Source organism: Parasteatoda tepidariorum, chromosome 4 (assembly GCF_982258835.1).
Source record: "Parasteatoda tepidariorum strain Cologne lab strain chromosome 4, Ptep-v5.0, whole genome shotgun sequence".
NCBI lineage: Eukaryota > Metazoa > Arthropoda > Arachnida > Araneae > Theridiidae > Parasteatoda > Parasteatoda tepidariorum.
Genome location: NC_141758.1, coordinates 69,467,850 through 69,491,581, shown reverse-complemented (window position 1 = coordinate 69,491,581; position 23,732 = coordinate 69,467,850). Strand labels below are relative to the sequence as shown.

Below are 23,732 nucleotides of genomic sequence, written 5' to 3'. Positions count from 1 at the left end.
TTTTGGCAAATAGCCAAAGAAGTTGTGCGCACGTGTTACCAAGAGAATGAGTTGATAGTTGACCTTGAATCTTTCCCTTACGCTACGGCAGATCGGACTCTGTTCTGTACATTCTCGCAATGATTAAACCGGTGTTTCACTACATCGGAGAGAGCAACATCGATTTAGCGTTTGCTGTAATGAATAAATCGATTTAGTAGAGTCGAAATGCTCACTCCGGAATTTTGTTGAAGAGGAAATGGATAAATCGGTATTACGATGTTGGAGTTAAATCGATATATTGTCTTACATCGGCATAAAGCCCAGTCCTAATGTGAACATTATATTTGCCTATTCTACCTTTTTTTTCCCTTCAAATATATTTTATATATTACATGTTGTCCATTTTATATATTACATAAATTTTATCTGAAGATTTTTTGAGAAATTGTTTGTTATAAAGGTTTGTAAGTAATTTAATATTCTGCAAATGGGCATTTATTTTGTCTCATTGTTAATTGTTTTTCTTTGATAAATTAAAACTGGCTATTTAAATGTATAAGCATTATTTTTATACACATTCATTACTGTAATAATAATAGTTTTAATAGTTAAGTCTAAAGTTTCTATATTCTATTGTATAATTTGAATTTGAGGTGTTACCAAAAGTACTCACAAGTCACAGTTTATATTAATTTTCATTTATTTATTTATTTTTTGGTTAAGGCTGAAATTAGCTATTTTAAAAATCTTTAAGCCAGAAGTTCACAAACTGGTTGAATTGAAATGAAATAGAATTAGTTTTTGAATAAATTAATAGATTATTCTTATTGCCTTTTATGTTTTATATCAGTTTAAATATATTTTATTTATTTGTTTTAGTTTTGCTTTAGTCTTGTTTCCAAACTAATTGAAGAAGGTAAAAACTCAGCAATTTATTTGGACACAAACAATAACTTTGATGGGAAAAGAATTGAAGAAATAGCACTTAGAAACACTAACAATGATCAGGTAATTAATTCAAATATTATTAATAATATATTCAAATATTCCAAATGAAATTCTTATTTGTAAAGAATGAACACGAAGAAAAATTTATATTTTTAATGCTTAACTGTTAAATCTGAACTGAGTTTTGGATATTGCCCATTTGCATTTCCACATGAAAAACTAATTTTTCGTGTTCTTGTCCTCCATTAGGAAACTGTGATTTGTATGGGGATTTCCAAGTTTTGTCAGCTTTATATGGGAATTTCCAATTAGCACTTTTGAATTCAATTAATTTCAATTTCTGTAATTATTTTTATTCAAGGTGATTCATTAAGAAGTATACAGTTTCAATGCACTATAAATCAAGAACTATGTAAGAGTTATTATCCCAGTAAGCACACACCTCACGGCAAACGTAAGGCCGTAAGCTGGCATTCTAGGTAGGATAACGGCAAAAGGCAAGTACAATACGGTCCTTTATCGTTTGTTTTGAGGCATTTCAGGAAGCGGCGGAATAACTCCTCACTTATACAGGCCCGAAAAATAAAACCGTTGTTTGGCCTCTTACACTAAATTAGTTACAGGACCTTTATTGTATACCGCTGTTTGGCCTCTTACACTTAATTAGTTACAGGACCTTTATTGTATACCGTTAATTAAATGTAATGTTACAATTGATTAATAATGAATAGATGCAGAGTTGGTAAAAAATGTGCTTTTAACTCAAAACTTTGAAAAAAATCAGAAGAGAAAGGAAAAAAATTCATAAAACATTAACCGTATTTTTTGAGAGGAAAAAAACAGTTTTCATTATTCTTTGAAAACTGCTAATTTTTTAAATAGAATATTAAAAACTAGAATTTTATTATTTTATTATAATCTAAATATACTTTCTGTGGCATTACCTATTATATTTTTAAAAAAAGTAATTTTAATAAAAATAATCATTTTAAATTTGATTACAATTTTTAAATAAATATATATAATTATTTTTTTTTAATTTTTTCTTTTTGAAATCATTTTCTGAAGTATAATTTTTAACTCGAAATATAATATATTTGTTACTTTCAAGAAAAATTGAATACATATTCCCTTAAAAATAAGAATAAATATTAATACTTATAACTAGAACAATGAAATTAACCAAATGAAATTAACATGAATTTTTTCCAGACTATGATTCTTTTTTTAAACATTCTTTAAAACAAAAATGAATTGGTAAGTTCAAAATTCATGTAAATAAAAAAATCCATTTATAGAAAATAAATAGAAAAAAATATTGTAAATTGCTTATATCCTCCTTGAAATTATAAATATCTTGAATTTAGAGCAAGGATTTTTAATGAAATATGCTTTTTTATTACATTAATTTACTAATTTTTATTACAATTTAAGTATTTTGTAATAATGAATGTATACCATTTAAAATAGTAAACTTTTCATTTATATAAACGGTTTTTTATTATTTTTATTTTAATGTTCATTTTAAACTTAATATCTTAGTTTAATCACTTACTTCTTAAAAACTGGATTCAAAATAGTTTAAATGGTCTTAGGAATTTTGAATTTTAAAAAAATCGTGTTTAAATTTTCTGATTGGTTATAGCAAACGTCTAGTCCAATAAAGTAAGTAACTTTTTTTTCCGTAAACTTTTAAGCAATACTTGAAGGTAATAATTGCTTAGGAAATTTTATTCTTCAAAATACGTTTTTAAATAATAAAAATACATTTGGATATTTTTTATTAATTAAACTTCAAAATATTAAGCAAATAATTTTTTCTCTAAGCTTATAATACAGAATATAGATAAAAATAAAAATTATACTTTCAAAATGTTAATTATATTTATTTTTTATTCGCATAACAAAAATATTTTTTCATGCAGTATTATATTTATTTTTAAAATAGTTTATATACATTAAGGAAAAAAAAAACTGTTTTGAATGCAATACATAGATGGCGCTGTTTTTTTTATTTTTTACTTTAGACGTGTTTTCGATTCCTGCCGATAGATGGCAGAAAATATAAAGTGTCGGGTCTTGTAGGGTTGCCTTTCTTTTAACTTTGATAGAATTTCGCCAATTTATACAGAATGACAGTCGGTACGGCTTCTGTCCAGCGAATGAGTCGAGGCATAACCCCCCGCGGACTCTGCGGAAACCATATCCCTCCCCCACCCAAGGACAACCCTCCAACAAAAGTTTCTGCTTACTAAAAAAAAGCAAATCTATCATTCATGTGTGGCAAGGGTCTGAACTATTTATTCTAGCATAAAATGTGACATAAATAAAAAAATGTTCTACTGCATATTGCCTTTACCAATTAAATAGCGGAATAGTTATTTAAAACCAGAATTGCGTTATTGAGTTTTATTTTAAAACTCAATTCTCTTAATAGCAAATTAGACAAAATTAAACATTAAATTTCTCTGTTTCAATCTTTCTTTACACTTACATTCATCACATACTTCAATTCAAGTGTTAATCAAAATAGCATCGTATTTAAAGCTGGAAAAAATACAAAAGTTATAGCATGATTTAAAAAAAGTTACCGATTTTTTCTTCTATGAAGTCGATATAAGATTTAAATAAAAATGCATTGTGTGAAAAATTACTCATTCTCCAATAATGTTCCCTAGTTGTAGAAAAATGAAAGAAACATAACAATACAAAATAATAAACGCACATTTATCCATTTTCAAACGTCATTTGCAAAATGTTTCCTATACATGAATTAAAAACATTGTTTTTTCTCACAAGGGGTTTTGGGGTTAACAAATTTTAAAATTGTGCTGTATTTTAAATCTTAGGAAACAATAGCAGAAATATGGCTGAAATATGAAAATAACGGTAAGAGAACCGAAATTTTATCTGTTTGCCCAATTAAACTGTTGGTATAGTTTTAAATTTACGGTCAATTTGCAAATCAATATTTTAGAAAAGGCATAACTATTTAGACAAAATTGAATGATTATGTAATTAGAACTAAGTGGAGCTCTTTTAACCATAAACTGGCGAAAAATGAAATAGTATTTCATGCTGCCGAATCGACTTGGCAATTTTCATAGTACAAAACGAATCCATTTTTCATACCTACTTTTTAAAGAGTGCAGTTCTTTTAGAATTAATTTATTAAAATCCGGCTAAAGATTGACGTTAATTTAAAAAAAAATCAAAAACAGATCATAGTTCGTAAACATGCAAATATTTAAATATATTAAATGTTTTTCAGATTGTGACGATAATTTATACCTTGACTGCAGCAGATAAATTTTTATCAATTGATCAGCTTCTACAGTCCCTTTTTAGGGGCGATTTTAAATATTAATCATACGCTTACTGATAATAGTTGTTCGACACAATTTATTTTTATGTATCCTTGTTTTCTACATGGAGGCACCGTCACCTGTTCGCTACGCTCGATAATCCCTGTAGTTGATTCTCGTTCATCAAGTTTGAAATAATTGAAGATCAAGTACAAATCGTTTTCTTCTACTTTTTTAAATAAAAATTACGATTGGATTGCCAGCAGTTGTATTTTAAGGATTACTAAGTTTTGACAAATGAAAAATAAGGAAAAACGGTCTCGCCGAGAGTTATTACGCATTGAAGATGTTCTATGGAAAAAGCAGTTTATGCCCACGCGCAAAATCGTTTTTTTTTTCTCTCAGAACTAGAGGCATTGGGTACAAACCTTACTCAAGAATGTTCTTAAAAGTTTGTTTTTTCCTGAAAAGTCGATTAAAAATTATTTGTTTAATATAAAATTATTATACTTTTATTTAAGTTCATTATATTAACTTGTTAATTTTAACAAAATAAAAAGGATAGCTGGATTTGAATAATAAATAACTGTGCTTAAAAATATTACATTTAGAAAGGCAGAATGCGCGACACAATAAGAATTAATAAATTAGAAGTAATTTTTTCTTGTTAACAGATCATATAGGAAACAATTCTTATTTCTCTTTATTCTACATATATTTTCAAATGTCGGTATGAAATGTCGAAGTTTTATATTTGGCAACACCTAATCTTTTTCTATATATTTTTTTTTCTTTATTTTTATTATTTTTAATAAAGTCAAGAGGGATATTATGAAAATTGCGTAAATGAAAAATTTTTCCACAACAATCGATAAATATTTATCAGTTAAAGAAAAAATTAAAAAGAACCTTTTAAATTGTAATAACTTTCAAACAAATAAGAGTTTCTAAGAGGAAATAATGACTCTATGCTACGGTTATAAACTAAATTTGACTCTTTCAGCATACCAAATTTAACTTCTGCAACTGAATTCTTGCAGCCATAGAGCGGCTCACGTGTTATTTTTCTAACAAGTTTAAGAGTAAAAATAATCTTGACTTAATTTTAGAATTATTTTTTAATTCCATTGTAATCTCCGTTCAATCTCCTACATATCTTCGTAATGTGAAGTTTCTAAATCTAACAGTGTTTGATAAAATGTAACGTTAAGTTGTAAACCCCAAAACAGTGGCGGTGTCAGGGACCTTTTCAGTTTTCTGACAGAGAAGGAAATTTATTAATATCTGCTCGTTTCACGTTAATTTAGCAATGCAGTTTATTTTTCCAACTTCATATAAAAAGAAATTTTTAGGAATGGTCAGTGTTAATGTCATTATTCTAGGTTCTCATGCGTTCGCACTTTTCGATTAGACCAATTTAATCGAAAACTTCAACACTATTATCTTAAGTAAAGAATTCTAAGAGTCATGAAAAAAGTCATGATAGCATCTCGAAAATCAAAAAGCATCTCGAAATGATATAATAAAAAATAAAGAAGATAATTTTTGAAATTCTTATAATTCATTGCTTTACAGACTGAGTTTTTTCTTTTTATTTTCACCAGAGCGTATTTTTAATAGTGTTACATTAAATTACTTTAAAGCATTTTATAATCTTTTTATAGTTAACTTATACACAACTATTATTCTCCTTTTTGGCAGCAATTATTATATAAACATTAATACTGAAGGAAGAAAAGAATTTTGTATTGTTCTACGAATCGTATATTGGCTGGAATTAAATATCAATTTGGCCCATTGACTGACATAAGGATAAAAATTAATTTAGACACCTTTTGTAAATTATGACGACCTTATAAAAAATCTATCCAAGAAAAAAAAAATGATCAATGAGTATCCAGTGATTGGAAAAGTGCATTTACAATTCTCTCATGTTATTAAACTTATAGTATTCTTTAACTTTCATTAATTATTTTATTAACAAAATTGTAATTGTATAGTATATTTTTTTTTCTCTTAATAACACATACTTTTTTTAATTTTTTATTTTAATAATCTTTTTTATTTGGATTAATTCTGTTTTTAGAAAACAGTTCAAACCAATCTTTCAATGAAATTTCATATCAATAATATCTGATATCTAGTAACTTATTCTTAGTTTACTTACAGTTAAATATAATAAATTTCGCAATTATAGTAGGAATAAAGAAGTTTAACTAATAGGACATAGTTAAATTAAATTTTTACTCTTTATTTTGTGAAAAAAAAAATGTTTTGATATTCATATTTTTTGTAGAATATTAATTTTGAAGAACTTGTAATTCAACGTTGAGTAATTTACGCTGAGTAATTTTTTTGCCGTATTAACTTATTCATTCTTTATTTGACTTAGCTCAAATAAATTTCCCCATATAATCAATTTCGAACAGTCCAGTAAACATATCTTAATAGAAAATTAAAGGATTTAAGTTTCCTACTCAGAATTTTAACACTTTAATCTTTACACTACTATAACAAACCATAAATGAAAATATTGTTTCGAATTATTTTCGTAAAAACAAAAACAAAGTTTACTCACTGTCCCTTCCTTGCACAGGGGGGTTGCTTTCCCAGGAGCGACCCATCATAATAATTAATTATCGATTTAGTGCTGTTTTAAATAGTTTTCGATAAAATTATAATAATTTGAATTATTATTAGTAATGATTGCACTAAAATTAGCAGTTTGTAATGCAAGCACTTTTGTACGTTGTAAGAACTAGCGTTTTTTTTTTATTTTTACTGCATGTATTAAATGTAAAGTCAATATCAAAAAGAGAATCATAAGAATTTTAATGGTCAATTTTATGCAATAAAATTTCAGGAATAAAAAGGAGTTTGCAAGTGTATTTGTGTGCCCTTCATGATATTAAAATATTTGTTAGTAAAAGAAGTAAAGACCTTTATTTTAGAATTAAGAAGTTAAAGTTTGCTGTGAGGGGGACGAGTAGGTGATGGAATGTAGCTGTTTCAAAAAAAGATCCCTTTCCTCTCTTTGTTAGTGTATGGTAACTTGAGAAGTTAACGATATCCGGTTATGCGTTTCTCACATCCCACCCTGTTGGGGGTCAGTTCTTGAGAACTTCAGACTTTTCCAATATTTTGTTATTTTTTTATGTTGTGAATCGATCTCCCCTATCATCAATTTCAGTTTTAATTTCTTTCCTTATATTGCTGACGATTATTATTATTTAACATTTTCATAAAACCACTAATATGTTCAATTGTTCGTAATAAGTTTTTCATTGAACTGTTTATTTTTTTTTCTAAAAAAATAAATAAGCAAAAATATAACAGAAAAACGCAAAATTCTCATATTTCGCAGATTACGAAAAGCAATACACCGTAAAAGTCATTTACAGATCAAAATTCTGTTTCTAAAATGTATCTAACAAAAATCTTTCAACCAGATGTGGGAAATTACAAAAGTAAATGAAAAATAAATATATAAATAAACTCTAAATTTTAAAGAAAAATATTTTTTGATTTAATATCAAGGTCTTACTTGATAAGTAATATAACTTGTTAAAAATGGAGAGAGTCTCGCTTTTTATGCTTTTTAAGTACAACAAAGCATCATAATTCTTTGCACTTTTTTGGATTTTGAAACTCCTTGCATCTGAACAGTCCAGAGCTTGTAAATGATTCAAATAAATCAAATTCATTCTCATTCATGTGTTTTAAAATTAACATTATTTAAATTAAAATTAACATTAAAATATTATAAAGCGAGAAATCAGTTTCAACCTGCCATAATTTTAACAATTGATATAATAAATCGGTAACTTACTTAATTAACTATATTTCGTGGTTCGTGCAATAATGAAGAAAGCTAAAATATAAGAAGAAAACTATAAAAGAAAAATTAACGGTAATTAAATTGTTAAATCTTCTTATTTCGCATCTTCATAAATTATTAAAATTCAATTCTTCTCTCATCTGGACACAAATGCATTTAAAGTTAGATCTTTTGTAATTCATGCATTTAAATTTTTTAGTGTCTTAATATTTATGAGTTAACTCAGAAACTTCTAACCGTATTTCATTTCTTAAATTAGCAAAAAAGTTCAGAAGGAAAAAATAATTAATGTACTCAGTTTTTATTTAATTTTGAACTAATACAGAAAAATTTATGAACGGGCAATGTTTAGGGAGGAAAACTCCTTAAATCTTTGAGTAGAGAAATAATAATACGTTACCATACCATGCGTTAAAAAATCGTTAGGGCGTAGCCAACGGAGTTAAATTAATGCCGTATGCGCCATTGCCAACTTCAATCTACGTTTTATTATCTGTATTTTGTTTTGTAGAGCAAAAACTACAAGATTTAGAAAAATCAAATTACAATGGACTGTAGAGAAGTGTACAGGGATTACGATGGAATGAAGAAAATGTATGATCGATAATTTGTTTGAGAACTATTAACTCCTACACTTAGTGATAAAAAATATCGTATGAGCCGCTCTGCAGGACACAAAAATTCCGCTACAGAATTGAAATTTTCTTTTTCTGAGCAAAAACAACAAGATTTTAAAATTTGAAATTACTATGGTTTATAGAAAAAAATACAGAGAAAATTTAACATTCGATAATAAGTATTATTAACTCTTATACTTGTAAGAAAAAATACTATATTTGGATGATCTGTAAGATGAGAAAATGTATGATCAAAACTACCAAAATATTGCTAAATTTACCATAATTCTAGCTCTATGGAAACACCAAAAAACTCGATAATTTTAACCAAAGAGTTTTGGTAATGTTTTAGGTTAACAATAAAATAAAATTTTATAATGTTTGTTAAATTTTGGTAAAATATGGTAAATAATCATGTTAGCTAAGAACATTTTCTTCTTATAGGCCTTTATTCAATAAAATTAACTGTTCAGTTATGTATTTTCTACTAAATGTGTGGTAATAAGAACTATATTTGTGAAAACCAGAATTTCTGTTAAACCCTTACTATTTGAATAGAAAATTTATCAAATAAATGGTTTAAATACAGGATATATTTTAATTTTATTACCCAAGTTATTTTTTTTTTTTTTAAACCAGAAATATCAATACAGTTCCGTAATTTTACCGAATTTTTTTCTTCGTATTCTCCACTTAAATGTAATTATGCAGTTAAAATTCGATGAGCTAAAAAAAAAAACATTTTTATATGTAAACCTAAAACGAATTTTCTTTCGAATTCCAATTTATTTGAAAGTCATTGCTAATTTAAGTGTTCATTCGTGAATTTTTTCAGGTATATTTTAAATATTGACTGTTTATTCATTTTTGCAGAAAATTTATTTTTTCGTCAGGAGATCTTTGTCTTTTTTTTAATTTTGTAAGCTCGCACTGAATTGTCAATTAAGAGTAGCGAAAGAGAGAGAGAGAGAGAGGAATTTGCATGTTGCAAGATTATAAATCTTAACAGTTAAATTGACATTTTTAAAAATAAATAAACCTAACGATAAAAAGTATTCTCAGTTTAAACTGTTAAAATTCTCGTCAACAAATAAAATAATTTCTCAGCAATTTTTCTTGTTTTATTGTTCTAATACACAATCTGTATTCCTTAGGTCAAATCTTCTTTAAAATGCAGATGATAATTTTCAAGTTGAGGTAGTCCTCGAATTCGTTACGATTAGCATTTTAACAAAACATTCTTACATAACGCTACTTCACTTGTACATTTTAAAAGCAAAATGTTCAGCGTTTCAGTTTAAAATATTGCTTTTTAAGGGAAAAAAATAAAACAAGGATTTAAGTGAAACAATTACGCGGGTAGGTGATCGGAAACGGGGGGAGTCAGAGACTTCCTGTTTTTCTTTTTTTAATTTTCGCATGGAACAATTCCTTAATAGAAAGAGTTAATAATATATATTAATAATACATATTAATCTTATAGAGAAACAGGATTTTATTTTTCTGCACAGCAAGTCAAAACATTTATGTAAGCATTATTTCCAAGTGTAGAAGTATTAAAGTTTTTCTGAAAAAAAAAGCATACAAATAAGTTTTGACCTAATGCAATTATTTAATTTCGAGAGTTCGTTTATCGTTGGTAGTTAACTAAATGTTTTTGTTATTTAATTTATTTTTCCTTTATAACACCAGAAATTGTTTTTAATAATTTAAAAATAAATATTGATCTTAATTTGAGGACATTTTACTGTCTGAAATCACAGGACACGTATTTTTAAAAAGAATCATTTAAGTGACCTTGTTTCCAATCCTTCAAGTTAAGGGAAAAAGAGAGGGGAAAGCGAACGCTTAGCATTTTAAACCCCCTCCCCCGATTCTAAGAAAAAGTCTCTTCAACCAGGTGGTCCACTTACCCCAGACGCCAAAAGATTCAATGGTCGCCAAAAAATTTGAAAAAAAGGGGATAAATAATGGAAATGGTCAACTTCAAAAGAGGTCTCCTTTCTGTTTTATTGCAGGAATGCGATACACAACAGACTAAGGACAAGTAAGTAAACTTTTATTCTTTAGCTCTCGTTATATTTTCAGTACACTATTATTTATTAATTTTTCACAAATAGTTTGTTTTTATTTTCTTTATTTAGTTTTTAGTAATTATATTTTTTAATCTTTATATTCTACAAGAATGTTTCTTCGTAAGATTAGCATGTAAGTTACCATTTTAGTTTTAAAATGAATTATAAGTTCCATTAATCCTAACAATAGAAAAATGATTTTCTATAGCTATTTAAATCAAATGCTTCTTTATTTTTTTAAAAAGTTTTTAATTTAATAATTATTTAAATTAATTTACTTACTTAGTTTAATTACCTTATTTAATTTATTAAAAAAATCGGTAGTCATTTTTTACCAGGACTATGTAATGACGGCCTCGTTTCACCTTTTGTTTCAAATAAAACTTCTGAAAAAAAAAATGGTATTAACATTTTCTAATTTTTTATTAGTTTATCGTATAATTTAAATTTAATAATTTTCTGATCAGAGTTTTTTAAATTAAAAACGTTTAACAATCTAAAACTCGTCTCCCACTTGCTTTCAGTTCTTAATTTTTTCTAATATTTTTCAGAATAAATTAAGTGGAAAAACTGTCTTTCTAAGTTTGCTTTTGTTGCTTTGTAATTGCTTTTTATTAATGCTAAATATTTTTTTTTTTTTTTTTTTGAATGGATGGAAATACTGTACGAAAAATCTTGATGGAAGAAAGGTCAAGATGAAAGGTAAGAACATCTCAAATCTTTATATTAAGGGTAAAATTTAGGATTAAATTTTTAATAAAATTAGGAAATTACTTTACTGTTATTGAAGTATGTTTTTTAAGACATTTTTAAATTTTTTAAATAAATAACGCATAATTTAATCTGCAAAAGCATTTTCTTAAAATGTCTTTTAAAACTTTTTTCATATTTTTGAAAAACTTTATATTTATAACGAACGTTACATTTATATTAAACGTTACATTTATAATGAATGGTAAAAAAAAAATTTTTGGCCCATATCTTTGTGTACAAAATGTACAAGAAATTTGATTTTAGGTAAACAGAAATGCTGGAACTGTCAGGAATGATGTAATTTTCGGCCAAAACATGAAAAAAATCTTGCAATAAACCTGAAATAAAATTCATTCTAAAATTCACGTTAACACTATGTAGCCAATGAGGTTAAAAGTAATTAAGATAAAAATCTACTTTATTATCCCATAAAAGAAATCTACTGCAACATATTTGCATTTTTTTAAATTATTTAAAATAAGAATATTTTTTTGTGGAAAATAAATTTAAAGTTCTTTTTAAGTATAGAAATATTTGCAGCATAATATTTTTTCTTTCTTCATAGAATTAAGTTTTCTGTTTCTAGCTTTTTTTCCAGTTCTTGTGCAAATTTTACTATTTATCTAAACTTATTTATCTTTTTCTTAATATATTATATCATTCTCTATCTTAAGATTTATAGAGTTGTTTATTTTGAATTTCTTCCTGTTGAACTTTCACCTATTGAAATTTTATTTTTAGAAAAGCATATTTTCCGTAAAAAAAAAGTAACTTTAATTGACGGTTGAATGTACATATATTTCTGATGATTACTATGTAGTGCAAAAAATTTATCTAAATATTTTTTGAAATTATAATGGAAAAGGCAAGGAATTTTTTTTCTAAAATTAAGGGTAACCCGGACAAAAGTAATATATTGGTCTATTTTAGTATCTATAATTTGAATAGACTTCTATGTCTGTTATGCCGGATTTTTTTTCCATTCATATCTTATTCCTTTTCTAAATTTGAATTAGAGAACAAAATTTAAAAAAGAAAAATTTTCACTTTAATACTACGTCATGTTATAAAAGAACTATAACTTATTATTTTCTTAATGATTGTCATTTATAATATTTGATTAATTTGATAATGTAATTTTATTATAAATATTAGGCAGCATTTATCAAAACACACATTTTACCCCATTTTAGAAAAAGATGCATAATAAGTTAAGACTTTAAATTCGATTTTTTACTTTAGATATAAACTTGTCCTCTAAATTTACCCTTTCAATTCTGAACTATATTTTATAGCATTAGCCTAGTGTAATTATTTTAAAGGCAAGATAATCAGTAGTTAATACTAGTTTACGATAAGCATTGAGCATATACAATATAGATGGTAAACATTAAACTTATTGTCAGATATATTGTATAGAAAATAGTTAGAAGCAGTTTTTTATTTTTTTTCACAATTCATTGTTCTTACTTTGTTGATTTTTTTACTGTTTTTTCTATGGTTATATTCTTATTATTTTCTTTTTCTTTCATGAAAAGTCTGGAGAGACTGAAAATAGCAGTCAACAGAAAAGAAGGTAAGAACATGCTAAAACTACATTTTAACTTAGTGGCATCCATTTTATATTCTATAATTTGTGGTATTCTTTGTATTATTGAAATATTTTATGATTATTAGTAAATAACTGTTTAATTTTAAGGAAAATATTTTTTTAAATCATTAACATTTTTTAATCAAAATACTTATTTCTGATTAGCAAAAGTACTTTCCTAAAAAATTTGACTTTTGTAAATATTGACCACATACTAGACTAACAAACATACCATACACATACTAGACTGAAATTGAAAATTTTAAACGTACTAGAATTTTTTATGAGGGGGGAAGAATTTTTTTAGTCAAATGATTTAATTTTATCCTAACTTATCTAATTTTACCTAATTCTAAATTAAGTAATCTAAATTTCCCATTTAGATTCTGAACTATATTTTATAGTATTTGCCAATGGTAATTATTTTATAAGAAAGATCTTCAGTAGTTAATAATAATTTCCGATAAGCATTACGCATGTACAAGATAGCTGGTAAACATAAACTTATTGTATAGAAATGAGTTCTAAGCAGTTTTTTTCCCTTCAATTTAATATTTTTATTTTGTTGATTTTTAACAGTTTTTTCCATGTTCATATTCTAATTATTTTTCTTCCTTTCATGAAAAGTCCGGAAATTCCGACAGTGTGAATCAACTAGAATGGCTGAGTACTAGAACTAGAATGAACGAGAACCAACAGAAAAGGTAAGAACATGATAAAACTACATTTTAACTCAGTAGTGCCCATTCTATAATTTGTGGAATCTATTTTACAAATTCATAGCAAAATTAGAAAATCTACTTCATATTCTATATGTAGAACTGCAATTTTAATAATTTCTTCGACTGTAATTTGTATTAAAATATTTTCAGATTATTAGTAAATAATTTTTATGATTTTAAAGGAAAAATTTTATAAGGAAATATATTTTTTTTTTAAATCTAAAATTTTTTTAATCAAAATACCTGTTTTTGATTTTCAAAAGTACTTTCCTAAAATCTTAGCTGTTTAGTCGCCTAAATTTATTACTTTCTTAAAAAAGTTTCAGCTTGTTTTTTTAAAAATTATGCCTATACTAGAATTTCTTGATTTGTTAGAGGGAAATTTCTTTTTTAGTCAAATGATTTGATTTTATCATAGCTTACATGTCATTTTAATGTAAATTTCTTTTCATAATTTTTAAATATTAAAAATTTAAAAGTAAAAATTTATTATAAAATAAATTTAAAAATTGTTGCATAGCTGTTATTAAGTGCTATGTACTGTTATAATGCTTAATATATATATATATATATATATATATATATATATATATATATATATATATATATATATATATATATATATATATATATATATATTTCACTGGTTTTCAACTTTTTTTTTCAACTGGTTCTCTTCAAATTAAAATTTTTTATGTATAAAAAAATTTAAATATTTTAAAAAACCGTTTAGTTTAAACCAACCTATCTTGATGGCATAAAATTTATATTCTTTAGTTAGTTTGTAAATTCATTACAAATGTAGAAAATCATTCCTCTTTATCGCATATTTTAATAACTTATGCTTATGCTTATGACTTTTAATACTTAATGGAGTATAGTTTTGAAGGATCATATATTTTTTTAATTGATAGAAATTTTAATCAAATAACATATTTTCAGATTTTAAAAGTACTATCTTAAAAAAAATTTCTTATATTTTTTACATGTTTAAAAACCTTTAGTTTGTTTATTTCCTTGAGGTTAAAATTTCTTTTAATTAAATAATTTAATTTTATATAAACTTAAAATATTTTCACATATTAAAGTAAAAAATTCGTTCATAGTTCTTAATCGTAAAAAAGTTAAATTTTGTTTAAATAATAAAAATATTAACATTACATAACATATTAATAGCTACAAACTATTTTGGTGAGAATGTATTCTTTCTAATTTAAAAAATATTAAAGTTTTGCTATCAAATTCTTTATTTAAAATGCATTTTTATGTTCAATTATTAAACAGATTGATCTGTAGTTACAAAATGCAATATATAAGCATTGTTAAGCGATATATACCGCTTCAATTAGTTTTCTAACTTATGCATTGGAAGCATAAGGTTGGGAAGCATTTTAAAAATTAATAGTTTATAACAGGTGAGTTTACAGTAATGAAGTTTGGTCACCACTTTTAACATTTTTAAAGTCAATCATAGTTCTCTCTATTTTTAAACTAATTAATTGTTTCATAATACTGTAAAGAGAAGTTTTATCCAGGTTGTTTTGTTAATTCATAGGATATTATTCATAGCTGTTTTAATATTTGATGCTGCAATTTTTTCAATCCAAATGAATCCGCTACTTTACACATTTGCAATAGATGTTACAAAGTACAATGGAATTTTATAAAATTAATACTTAGTTTTATTACAAGCTGGAATATTCATTTTGTGCTGTTATTACCTTTTGTTACAATCAGCTAAAATTTATTTTTGTGACAATCAATGCTCGCTAGTAAATAATAAAAAAACCCAGGTGGTTTGAGCAACTTTATTAAATTCTATAACGTATGATATTTATAAGAGAAAAACTAAATTGTTGAAAATTATTGGATAGAATTTTTCTTCGAATATTTCCCTGGGATCAATAAAAGTATTTTTTAATTGTTAGAATTAATTGATATTATAACTTAACCCAGTATTAAAATGCGTCAAAAATTAATTAGATATTTTGTTTCTGTACATATTATTTAATAAATCTGTTGTAAAATAAATTGGTTACTTTTTTGCAGGAAAACTAGATTCATTCTGAAATAGGATGTTATAAAGAAGTTATTGTACAGTTATGTACTTGTTTGTATTTTGATTTGTTGTATTTTGATTTGTTATATTGAAATAAAATAATATTCTTTTCTTAAGGTCATGTTTTATTTTAAATTTTATGCATTTTATTCTTATTGAAATTCCAGCTTTATTTATTTCAAATCATAGAAATTGATGTGTTATTTACAGGTACCCTATATATATATATTTTTAAAAATATTTATGATATGTCTTGTTTATCTATTATTGAATATGAATAATATTGAATGGAAAGTTAGCCAATATTAAATATGAATAATATTGAAAATAAGAATAATGACTGGGCTGTGGCTTTGTTTCTATCAAGAAAAGTTAATTGTAGGTTTAATATACATAATTATTTTCATTTTTTTTTCATAACTTAAATAACTTATACATTAAGTCGCAATATGTTTTATCTTAGAATAAAATTTTTATTTAATTTTACCTCATAATGTGTAAAAAAATGTGAACACTCAATAAAACACACAATGTTTTTATATGATTCTACTTTTAACTTATTGCATTTATAATTGATTAAAATGAAATAGAAAAGAAATTTATTTTATTATGTAAGAAGATTCATTGGATGATAATTTATTATAAATTAAACAATTTTTTCCACCATTTCGCTTTTCATATTAGCATAAAATTTTTTGCATGTAATGGCAGTTATTGTTTTATTACAATATAAAAAGTTAAAATACAATAAATTACTAGAGCTGATATCAGCAGAGTAAGAGAAAACAATTTATGTTCCTTAAATAAGAATTATTATCAACAACATGCAGCAAAAAGTCTTTGAAATTTAAGGAGAGCTCTAATAAATAAGTAAGTGACAAAAAAATTGCCGCGACACCTAACATAAAGGTGTGATACCGGCAAGGATGGCATTAAAGTTTTCTATCGAACCAAGTGTGAGGTGAGTTAAGGGTGGTATATCAGCAAATAAGGCAAAGAAGTTCGCCTAAACATCTGATATAAAGGTGTGATACCGGCAAGGACGGCATTAAAACTTTCTATTGAACCGAGTTTGAGGTGAGTTAAGGGTGATACACCGGCAAATAAGGCAAAGAAGTTCGCCTAAGCACCTGAAATAAAGGTGCGATACGGGCGAAAACGGCATAGACGTTTTCTAATCAGCCAACAGTTAAGGTGCCTTAACGGCAAGCGAGGCAACGACGTGTGCCAGTGAACATATTCAGCTTTTGATAAAAAGGCAAAAAAGACAAACAAAAGGTACAATAAAAGCCTTTACGGCAATTTTCTCTTCATTCTGTGAAAAAAATTTTTTTTCCCGGTATTAAACAGGCAAAACTGGCAAAGCAATCCAGAGGCAACAAAATAGTCCCGGTCCTTCAACGATTGCCGTCGCTTTGCCTGAAATGCCATGCACTGGCCCTCATTCTGGCCCGGATTTCACTTTATTAACGGAACCGATACGGCGATGAAAAGCCCGCCGTAATGGCACTTTAGGTGTGCCGACATTGTCCCTTCACTAGCCCAAAAGTCGTGTGCTTGTTGGGATGTTACATGCAGCAGAATTGTATGGTATAATTTTTAAGTTTTGTTTAGGGATGTCAGAGCTGTTCTACATGTGACTCCTTAGTCATATGACACACATCCAGCTATCTAACCCAAATGCGTGTTAAGGTATCCGACAATCAAGCCCATCAATAATGATCAATTTTGCTTAGTTTTCAATGATGGTGCAGCATTCAAGGTCAGTAGGAGAGTAAAAAAACAAAATATTCACTTTTGGGGAACAAAGAATCTGTAATTCAAAGGGCAAAATGTGCAAGATTCCGCTAAGTGTTCTGTGCAATGTCCGGTAAGAAGGTGTTATACCTTCTTTTCTTCAAGAGCAATCTGTCAATGGAGCCACTTTTTTGGATATGTTAACTCTATGGTTGATACCACAATTGCAGAATGACATTGATAACTTTATTCTCCAATCCGAGGGAGCACCACCACACTGATTGGCCTATGTGCAAGATAACCTTGATGAATATCTCCCTAACTGATAGATTGGACAATCTACAGACTGCTAAAAGCCGCTTAACCAGTGGCCTTACAAAAGTCCTGACGCAACACCTTGTGGTTTCTCCCGGTGGGTTATGTAAAGGTCGGTGTATTTGTCCCCCCCCCCCTGTTTATTTAGCAAATTCAAAACTGCTATCACAGTTGCTATCAATGGATTTGATTCGAGAACCTTAACATGTGTTTGAGTAGACATGTATTTGGATCTCACATAAAACATGCAACTTTCTCTAATAAAACTTAGAATAATCCCTTGCAATTCTGTTGCAGGTAGCATTTTATATCTTACTTTGTTCCTGATGTATAGTGTTAAAATAGTATACTTCTTTTATAAATTAGCCTGTATAATGATGCAATTTAAGTAGATTGCTACAACATATATTTTAGCGTAATTGGCTGTATCGCTTTTTAAGTGTACAAAGTGCAAAAAAATTTTATATATATATAAGAAAAACTTGAATCACTTTTGATTTAATGATTGGTTTTTCACATACATGGATTCAATCGTAATGGTTTGAGGGGAATCTCAACTATGCTAATTAAGTAGGGGGGCAATATTTTGAGTTCCGAGATCATACACAGAAACCTACTTTCTCTGAATAAATGTACCCTTTTTATTTTTTGGGAGGGGGGATCCAGATTTCTGACCCCTAAAATATGGTAGCTGCCATATGAGAAATATGGTCCCAATAGTTGGTCAAGAGTTTGATCCACTGTTTGAACCCCATAATGTTAATTTTACTTTTTGCATATTTCACTTTTTCTCCAGAATTTTTTAAGCGAATGGAAAATTCTTTGCACAAAAAATTATAAAATTCATTTATCCAATAATAATTTCATGTGAAAATAAATTTTTAGCAATTATTTATTATTTTATTTAATTATTATCAAGTTGAAAGAATTATGAATTATAAGATGTGCAAATTTTTGCATTATTTTAAAGAATGTAAGTTTACATAACAAAATGGTCATATAGTTTCTGAGAAATCGAAATTTAAATATCTAACTTTTTTTAAGATTCGATTTCTCAGAAACTACTAAACCGATAGTGTGACAGCTGCCTTAACTTCCCAGGCAAGAATTTTATATTTTATTTTATAACCATCGTTGAACAGCTGGCCCAATCTTATTTGGGTTTGCGGCTACTAATGTTCTGCTTTGTAATTTTGAACTTAATCCAGAGGACAGGCTGGGTGCAGAATTTGTATTAACCAGCCATTGCTGGGATTCGAACCCGGTTCACCTCATTGAAAAGCGAACGGAATCTAGATAGGCTTCACGCTGCTTCCTGGGATAGATCCAAAGTCCTATACAATAACAGTCTTCTTATCACTGTGCCATTGCTGCTTTAATAGCTATTTATTAAACTAAAAATAAGACTTTACGCTATGGTGTTTTTTTACTTGCCTTATGCTTATATACGAAATTATCCTTTAAGGCTTTTACTATATTTTGTCTCCATTTTATTTACTTTCAGGCTGTTTTACAAAATTTGCACCTCATCAAAGTGAAAAATGTTTATGATATTTATGAATTGTTCGAATTCATGGATTTCATCAAAGAAGAAATATTTAAAAAAGTATAAAGTTTTTTTTTAATGTGTTTAGTTAATATTAATCAGCTTTAATTTAAAACCAAATGTTGTGATTTTTTTTTCTCCTTAAATTCTTAGTGTAGTTTTTTTATGTTAATGGGTAAATTTTGAAGATTGCTTTTTTTGGATTCGCTGTTTTTCTACCATATGACCTATTTAGTACTTCCTTACCTTTGCGAAGTTCAGAAGTTTGCTGTAGTACACAAGATTTTTAAAAAATGGCTCATAAATTTTCAAAGTCTGCTTACTAAATGTATCAACATTATTTGCTTTTAATATTATTTATTTTTATGTGTATTACAGCCTGATTTCAAGAAGAAATGCAGCTCATTATTTTGCTTTTATGATTACAATGATTTGGTTTTTTTTTTTTTTCTTTTCTCGATGTTATTAAGTTTGAAATTAATTCCATAAACAAATCGAATTTCAATGATTCCCAAAGCCAAAAATATTAAAATGCTTCTTTTTTCAATTGTTAGCTTGTTAACTTTTACTTCATTTATCACAGTAAAGGAAGTTCATTGTATCGAAATTTTAATAAGGCACTACCATAGCAGGAACGAGTTAGCCTTTTCCTTTATTGGATTGGCAACCCAGTTGGACCCTGGCTTTCTCTATAGGTTTTTCAGCCTGCAAGTGTTTTACCATCTTTTAACTGCAGTGCTGGTACATATTTTTCATTTATTAGTTGTCTATCGCACAATTCATTCGACTAAATGTAATTCATAATATTGAAATGTTACAGAGACAACTGCATGGCAGGAACAATTTTACCTTCTCATTAAAAGACTGCCAATGAGACTTAAAAGACTATCATAATAAATATTGATAATGAAAGCATATAAAGAAACACATACAACTAAGTGAAGCAGTAATTAAGGAAAATAAAAATTTGTGCATTGATAACATCCTTTCAGGAAATTTTACAAGTATTAAATTAGTCTTGTAAAGTAATTATTTTTCCATACTCATACATATATTTTATTTATGTTTTAGAATTTTTCAGTTAATATTATTATTTTTTTTAGGAAAATGTTTTCTTCCACCGCTTGAAACTTCTGGTTATTGACTCAATAACTCCACTTCTGTCACCTTTGTTTGGTGGAAAGTATTTAGATGGACCTGCTTTAATGAACAATGTTGCTCAACAATTTAAAGTATTGACTTCACAGCATATGATATCTATTTTGGTAAGATTTCTCTGTTTGCTCCAAGCTTACATGAGTATAAGTGTGTGATTTTAGTTTTCAGTTTTTCTTATAAAACCTCTTTAAACTATTTCAGGTTTGTAATAACACTGTTAATGATAAAGACTTTGCTATCAAACCAGCCTTGGGGCATAATTGGAAATATATTCCATCAATTTCACTTTCCATCTCCAAGTTGAGTTCAGGAAATCATAAAATGAGCACATTAAAAAGTTGTCGAAATGTAGGTATTACATTAGCTTGTATACTCAGTGCCTATTTGTATCTTCCTCTTGTGAATTTTACTGTCGTTTAGTGTTTTTTATGCAGATTATATAGCTTAAAATATTGTTAATCCTTGTTTAAAATTTTATCTTTTTACAATCACACTTTTTATTTTCAATGAATTATTCATGCGGACTTAGTTGATATTGACTATAAACTTTTTGTTTTTAATCAAATTTCTACCATTCCAGCTTTGGATTAAGTTCCTGAAATTGCAACAAAAACTGAAAGATAATTATTTTAATGTGTTAAAAAAAATTTGTCCGACAGTTCATTTTTAACTGACATTGCTTTGCCTGTTTAATTGACATGTTTTTAACTAAATTTTAAGGCTATCTCATGAATTATGATAAATTTTCAAGTAATGAGTGAAAAAGTTATAGGTTCTCTCCTATCTTAATCTTCACGAAATTCTCTATTTTACCCCGCAGTCAATATTTTTAAACATCATAGAAAATGTTTTGGGAGTTCATTATATTTGCTTGCAGAAAGTTTTTTTTATTGAGATTTTGTATTTGCAGAAAGTTTTTGATTTTATCTGAGTCTGGTGTGTTTAGTCTTGAAAGTTATTTGTTTACGAAGTTGTTTTTAGTTTTATTTTAAATTATTTGCACCTATATATAAATATTAATTTATTCCTTGTGGCTTCCTTAAATGTGGCAGTTTTTTTTAAAAACAGTTTCTGGTGTGTTGATAAATTTCAATTGTTGATAACTGAATCACATATCTATTTTTTTATAAAAGTTCATATTTTTTTTCCTTGCTTCATTTTCATTTATAATTTTATAAAATTATTATCAAATTTAAAGTGCTAATATAGCATACTTCAAATTAATTTTAGTTTTAAGCTGCAAAGTTTATTAATAGGTCAATTACAATTTAACTTATTGGAAAAACCTAAAATATTAGCGTCTGACATTTGTAAAGTTTCTCGCTATCCATATTTTTTTCTTGAATAGACTTTGGTTTAGACTTAAAGAGTGTAATGGTTTTGTTTAGTTGTTGGAAATTATAATATAAAATTCTTGTAACCTGGTTAAAGCATATTTAATAATTTGTATTTCTAAACACACCAAGTATCAGTATTATTGTATTATACCTCTTAAACTTTTTTTTTGAAGTATACTTAAGTTTAGTGTTAGATTATCTAGCTTCCAATACTTGTTAAAGATATTGAATTTTTTTAAATAATCACTCTGGATCGATAACTATTTATTGCTTCTGACTATTAAGACACTTAAATGAGAATTTTTGTTTTTCTTTTAGACTTTTAAAATACAGCAGTTTAATAATTTAAGTGCAATTTGAGCCTAGGAAAAAATGACTGCAAATGATAAATTCACTATTACATTAAATATACTAGCAATTTTATAATGAATTTTTTTATGGTTATTAAAGATTTTTTTTTCTTTCTTATTGAACTTATTTAAGATTGAATTAGGATATCACCTGATAGTGTGATATCATCTGATAATTCGGATATAATTTTGTAGCATTGGCTTAAAATCAGTTTTTATAAAATCGATTTTTACTTTTTCTAGTTTGTTTCTTATAAAATTTATTATTACAGAAAATATTTAATTTGAGACTTTTTTTTTTTTTTTTTAGAGTTTTCTTTTTTTAAGTGTTTATTTAAGGTTTAGGTTGTAAGGCTCCATCAAATGGGGTTCTGAGAGTTAAGAATTTTTTTTTTTTTTAACTCTTAATGATTTTTGAAACCTGCAATAATATTGATATCCAATCAATAATTTTTTTATTAATTCAGTTATTTTTTTATAAAATTATTTGATTAAAATGCGTGTAAAAAGACTTTATTTTTAATATAGATATTTTCTAATGTTTTTCCCATGCATTTATATGAATAACTCATGAAACTTTTCAATTCAAAATAAATTAATTAAATTCAATATAGTTGTAGGTATCTTTGATAACTGTTTTCAATGTTTGTAACTGCTCTTTTTCGTTGTGAGTTTCATGAAAACTTTCACTTGATGTATTTCATTTATTTTCAGCTTCACCGAAGAAAATTTAGACCAGATCTGTGAATTCAATTGTCTGACATAAAATCTAATTTTAATACTATTATTGATTAAAGATGAAAAAATTTCACTCTTCACAATAAGTATTTAAATAATAATTTGTGATTTTTTTTTGTTTTTTTTTTTTTGTTTGTTAGCCACAACTTTAGACTATAGATAAAATAAGTCAGTAATAAACTTTTATAATACTGGTAGGGATAAAAATTAATAATTATGTAACTTAAATGTTAATTTTTTCAGAATAAAACTAAGAATTTTAACAATGTTTTTAGGCTTACAAACCTTTGAGAAAACCTGTTTTAACTATATATTAAAATTATATTTATTAATTTCAGTTCCACTGTTAACTATGAATAAAATATAAAAAGATATTAAGTTTTATCTATGTGAATTAATACAATTATTTACTTTTATTTATAGGGCTTATTCCACCAAGTATTATTTCATATTACTAAAGCTGGAGTGACTGATTGACTGTGCAGCTTATTATTCATAATGGCCTTTTGGATGATTGCAATTCAAGATTTAATTTCTGTTTTATTTTTGTATTAGTTCTCACATCGAAATTTAACTTTTGTTGTATTATTGTTTGTGATTTTTTTTCATTCATTAATGTGATTTCAAAGTCTTAATAAATTACTTTTTTATTTATCTTCTA

At 26.4% G+C, this 23,732-nt stretch overlaps 1 protein-coding gene and 1 long non-coding RNA gene across 4 annotated transcripts in view; both read left to right on the top strand.

The window, feature by feature from the left end:
* Positions 1-23,732, top strand: part of LOC107451990 (Rad51 recombinase D) — a 33,510-nt gene extending 9,778 nt beyond the window's left edge. The window contains exons 5-9 of one of the 3 annotated variants that reach the window (XM_087161321.1): positions 862-990; positions 19,447-19,548; positions 20,592-20,753; positions 20,848-20,994; positions 23,495-23,732. In XM_087161321.1, the coding sequence (XP_087017447.1) occupies positions 862-990; positions 19,447-19,548; positions 20,592-20,753; positions 20,848-20,994; positions 23,495-23,548 (594 nt within the window). In that variant the 3' untranslated portion in view covers positions 23,549-23,732. The remainder of the gene's footprint in view (positions 1-861; positions 991-19,446; positions 19,549-20,591; positions 20,754-20,847; positions 20,995-23,494) is intronic. The other 2 variants (XM_071181603.2, XM_087161322.1) reach the window with 2 other exon arrangements.
* Positions 11,356-16,006, top strand: LOC147811041 (uncharacterized). Its single transcript, XR_015433122.1, has 4 exons — positions 11,356-11,467; positions 13,057-13,094; positions 13,737-13,813; positions 15,881-16,006. It is a non-coding gene; the product is annotated as an uncharacterized LOC147811041 (long non-coding RNA).